Source organism: Centropristis striata, chromosome 16, assembly GCF_030273125.1.
Source record: "Centropristis striata isolate RG_2023a ecotype Rhode Island chromosome 16, C.striata_1.0, whole genome shotgun sequence".
Classification (NCBI taxonomy): Eukaryota; Metazoa; Chordata; class Actinopteri; order Perciformes; family Serranidae; genus Centropristis; species Centropristis striata.
This window is the reverse complement of record NC_081532.1, coordinates 3,350,795-3,355,782: the sequence shown is the minus strand read 5'-3', so window position 1 is coordinate 3,355,782 and position 4,988 is coordinate 3,350,795. Positions and strand designations below refer to the sequence as shown.

The window sequence follows — 4,988 nt, the reverse complement described above, 5'->3', positions numbered from 1 at the left end:
ACTAAAGGTGCTATTAGCTGAGTTTATTCCTCCTGCACAGCTTGTTTGTGCTCTTTGTTTATGTATTGGTTTATTTTTGCTTTGTACATGATTATTTTCTAGTTCAGAAGAAGACTGAAATAAGTGATAATCATGTGTCTGGATGTTCAAGACATTGAGGCACCCTGATGTGACATGCCCGCTTTGGGCAGATCTGTCTGCTAATTACAGCCTAGCTCTGAGGAGGGAGGTACTTGCATGGTGGGGGCTTTTTTTTTTTTTTTAATGATGCGAGGGGTAGATATGGTATAAATACCCACATCATTGTACTGGGAGGCAGCATATCCTCAGTTGTGCTCCTACCCTAAGGATATACAGCAGTGCCAGGAGCTAACTGGTGCTGAAGAGATTGTTTTTACCCCCTTTGGATGCTGGTACGTGTGACTTCTCTTCCTCTCTAGACAGCTCTCTCTCCGGGGGAGTGTATTCGACCTCCCGGCTGTAATCAGGCCTTGAGGCTTTCCTGTGGCAGGCTGAGGGAAGGAGGCAGATTTTGGCCGGCTTGGAGCATCCTGAGTGACTTTTAGCGAAGGATGCTCTGGCTGCAAAATCTTTCCAAATCTTGAATTTGAACCCTTTTGCTCTAACTTATCCTTAACTTATAACTTATCCATTAAATCTCTGTAAGATGTTCAGCTTCTACACAGTTTTAAGCTCTGTAAAATAACCTAAAACTAGAGAGAGAAAGCCTGTTGACACTTGTTGCCTTGAGAGTGGTTGTGCTGACTGTGCTTTTTTCTTCCCCCTGCAGAGTTTTCTTTGCAAGATGGACCTACGAGTAGCTTGCATCTTCGGCCTGATGGTTGCCCTGGCAGCAGCCCATGGGAAAGGCTATGTGGTGAAGAAGGTGGTGAAGGCCGCCCCTCAGTATCAGCCCTACTCTGTGAAGAGCCACGGTAGGAAAACACAGCCTTCTGCTCTCTCTACTGTCTGTTTTTCACCTTAGATCATGCTCGAATTTCTCTAGTTTTTCTCTAGTTTGTCCTCACAAAAGCTGCCTCTAAAAGTCTTATTTTCCTCTCTAAAGACAAGTTTTACTTTAGTAACATTTCACGACAGCCTTGCCTTACCTTTAAATCTTCAGCTTGCAAATAAGCATCTTTGTTGTGGCAGATAGGAGCAGTAACAGCCAGACGGATGCTGGCCACAGCCAGCCAGCTGCACTTTACTTTGAAAACTCAACTCCACTTTGCTCTGGAGCTGCCGTGTGCTCTGATTGGCTGCAACAGTGTGCATGCTTCTCCAATCATATAGTCCGTTTAAATAGAGCATTTCAATAACAAGGCTTATTTACTCTGCAAAGCTTTGCAGTTCGGTGTTGATACATGCATCTAGCTGAAGTATTTTTCACATTTCTTGTAGTTTTTTTGTTAGTTTATTCTGCAAAGGCAAGCACATTGGAAATTTCTTTGCCCAAATTAAATTATTCAGGGACTTTCTTATTTTGCGATCATGATGGTGAACTAGAAACATGATGCTGACTGCTAGAAACATTTTAAATACTTTTTTGAGACTGCATTTGCAAGTTTTTGCTGCAAAATGTGCATTGCATGATCAGCTATTCAGTGGAATCACTTCTTTCCAGAGCAAAGTGTTGTAAGATACTTTTATTTTAGATTAGACATAAATGTTTCTCATTTTACTTATTTTAGCTGCAAATGTTCCCTGTTTATTTGTCTTCAAACACGCATGTTACTTCATGCATAATTTAGTTAATTTGAAACACAAGTTGACTTTGATTTTCCGATAGATTCCCCATGCAAAACAAGAACATGATGCACATTTCTAGTATATTCAGATTTACTACACTTTAAAAATGTTAATTATGGTGTTTGGCTAAAATGCAATATAAAATATGAAATGTTGCTTTTGTGTGAATCAACATACTATTTTTATTTGTCAAAGTAGCTGTTAGTGAATTATTTTTAGGTTGACACTGACAATTACAGTCCAGTCACCCAGCAGTGTGGTTTGCTTGGGTGTGCCTGCTTCACACAGAAGTAGAAACATCTGTTTGGCTTTATCCAAACTTGGCTTCAGCTGCCAAGGAGTGAGCCTTTTTTACTCAAACACATGTGACCACATTAAGGCTGCAAATAAAAAAATAACTCCTTCTCATTTAGACCTTCTGTTTGACAAACAAGTCACAAACAGCTTCTGAAAGCTCTTTGACCGGCACAGTGTAATAATAGCTATCAAACACATGATTTAAAACAAAATATTAAAATTTATAAATGTGTATTTTATACATTTTATACATAACAATTAAATACATTCTTAGATAATAAATAAATATATAATTTGAATGTTTTTCAAAATAAATCAGAGACTTTAACATTTATTTTAAAGGATTTGCAAAGAGAAAAAAAAGGATTTCCCAAAACTGCACCAGTGAATCAGCACAATGTGGACAAACCTCAAAACTACAATATTGTGTTCTTGGAATAAAAACTTGCTCCACCTCCAGGAATCAAATATCATTGAACAATTCAACCAATCAGTAAATCATGTTATAATGCATCCATCTTTTTAACTCTTTGGTGAAACAGACAAGAGCAACGACTGATTGTAACATTTATTATTTCAGCATTTCTCTTCAAATGTGTGAATCCTCCCATAATGCAACCTGGTTGTTGAACAATCAGGTTGCAAGTCAACATAATACAAAAACTCATTCATACTAAAACAAACTCAGATACATCCATGTTCTTGTACTTTTTGTCCCTTTTAATAGAAAATACTTACAATTCCTTTCTGACTAAACATAGTCAGCAGTTCTGACTTTAGTTCTTGTTCTGGTTCTGATGATGGACTTCTGTCTCCACAGTGGTGTCAGTGGCAGGTGAGCCTGGTGCTCCAGGTGAGCCTGGCCCCGAGGGACCTGCTGGCCCTCCTGGCCCCCCAGGTGAGAGCGCTGAAGGCATTGAAGGACCCCAAGGACCTCCTGGAGCTCCTGGAGCTCCTGGTCGCTCCATTGCTGGCAAGCCTGGATCCCCAGGTGGACCTGGTAAACCTGGCAGCAATGGAGCACCTGGTGAGAAGGGAGACACCGGTGCCCCTGGCTCTCAGGGACCACGAGGCGCCCCTGGATCCTCTGGAAGCCCCGGACCCGCTGGCCTCTCTGCAACTGGCAAGCCTGGACCTTCTGGTCTGCCTGGACCAATGGGACCAAGAGGAGAAACCGGTCTGAAGGGACATCCAGGTATTCCTGGTCTGCCTGGTTCTAAGGGTGATAGAGGTATTGGAGTGCAAGGACCTCAGGGTGAGTCAGGACCTGAAGGACCCGCAGGTGCACCTGGAGCACCAGGTGAGGCTGGAGTTGGAAAGCCAGGAAAGACCGGTATGCCCGGTGAGCCAGGAAAGTCAGGTAGCCCAGGTAGAGATGGTGCATCAGGTCCCATGGGACCACAGGGACCCAAGGGACACACTGGTGCCCCAGGTGTAGGTATGCCAGGTAAACCAGGTGATAACGGTGCCCCCGGTATGCCCGGCCCATCTGGCCCTAAAGGCCACCAGGGACCCGCTGGAGCCACCGGCGCCCCCGGAGTCCCCGGATACGGAAAGCCAGGTGCAAATGGAGAGAAGGGAGAGAGAGGAGCTACAGGTGCCACCGGCGCAACAGGTGCAAAGGGTGATCAGGGTCCAACAGGATATACTGGTGCTACTGGTGCTACTGGCCCAGGTGGTCCTTCTGGACCTCAGGGTGCCAGAGGTTTCCCAGGTGAGCCCGGTGCTGCTGGTGACAAAGGTGATACCGGTCCAAGCGGACCTCAGGGAGCTAAGGGAAACAAGGGAGATCAGGGAGCTCAGGGTTTCGCAGGCAAGCAGGGTTACCCCGGCGCAGCTGGTCCCCCCGGCCCCAGAGGAGCCACTGGCTCCACCGGTGACAAAGGCAATGTAGGTGCCCCCGGTACCCCCGGTGCCCCCGGTATCCCCGGCCCCGCTGGACCCAAAGGTCACCCCGGCCGTGCAGGTGAGACAGGCCCATCTGGTTCTGATGGTGCTCCCGGTGCCAGAGGACCCACTGGTCCTCAGGGCGCTGCAGGTACTCCTGGCGCTAAGGGACACCCCGGTCTGCCTGGTCCCTCTGGCCCCGCTGGTCTGGCTGCCAAGGGTGTCCCCGGCCCCCAGGGACCCCCTGGTCTGCCCGGTGACAACGGTGCTGATGGAGAGCCCGGCCCCGCTGGCCCCGCTGGTCCCCCTGGACCTCCTGGCGAGGTTGTCTTTGAGAAGGGCATGGGAATGAGCGAGGTCATGGTCAAGTCCCCCATGTCTGCTTTCACTGCATCTCTGGCCACCCCCTACCCCGCCGCCGGCACCCCCATCAAGTTCGACCAGATCGTGTACAACGCCGAGAGCCACTATGACCCCGAGACCGGCATCTTCACATGCCAAGTTCCAGGAGTCTACTACTTCTCCTACAGCATCCACGTTAATGGAGCTCATGCCCTGGTGGCTCTGTACAAGAACGGCCAGCCCGTTATGTTCACTTACGATGAGTACAACAAGGGCTTCCTGGACCAGATGTCCGGTAGCGCCGTCCTCTTGCTCGACGAGCAGGACACCGTCTACGTCCAGATCCCCGACGAGGACGCCAACGGTGTCTTCGCTGCCGAGAACGTCCACTGCTCCTTCTCCGGGTTCCTCATTGCCTCAACGTGATAGGTTGATAGAGTAGTTCCCAAAAAGCCAACCAACTAAATTTGCCATCTATTTCTCAAACTAAAGTAAACTCCCTGTTAATTTTTTTTTCCTCAAACAAAACCGACAGGCAGTTCACCCTTTTTTTGAGGAATAGTCGCATCTCGACTTGAAAACTACAAGAAATAGGTGCTTAGAAGAAGGAAAACTAATTTATAAAAACAGGTGATCAGGGATGGGGGAAGCAATCCACAAAGTTACCAGTGAGCTTTTGTAATGGAGACATCATGTGAAATTGAGGTGTTATA

General features: G+C 47.2%; 1 protein-coding gene across 1 annotated transcript; it reads left to right on the top strand.

The window, feature by feature from the left end:
- The first annotated feature begins 326 nt into the window (after nt 1–326).
- On the top strand, nt 327–4,750 carry col10a1a (collagen, type X, alpha 1a). Its single transcript, XM_059352670.1, has 3 exons — nt 327–413; nt 791–935; nt 2,867–4,750. Exons 1-3 carry the CDS (start codon nt 408–410, stop codon nt 4,699–4,701), a joined length of 1,986 nt encoding a protein of 661 aa, XP_059208653.1. The 5' UTR covers nt 327–407; the 3' UTR covers nt 4,702–4,750.
- Nucleotides 4,751–4,988: the final 238 nt, after the last annotated feature.

Bases quoted from the DNA above. Each gene is read 5' to 3' on its own strand.
- col10a1a (XM_059352670.1), top strand. The intron at 936-2,866 runs GTAGGAAAACAC...CTGTCTCCACAG, and splicing joins CTACTCTGTGAAGAGCCACG to TGGTGTCAGTGGCAGGTGAG.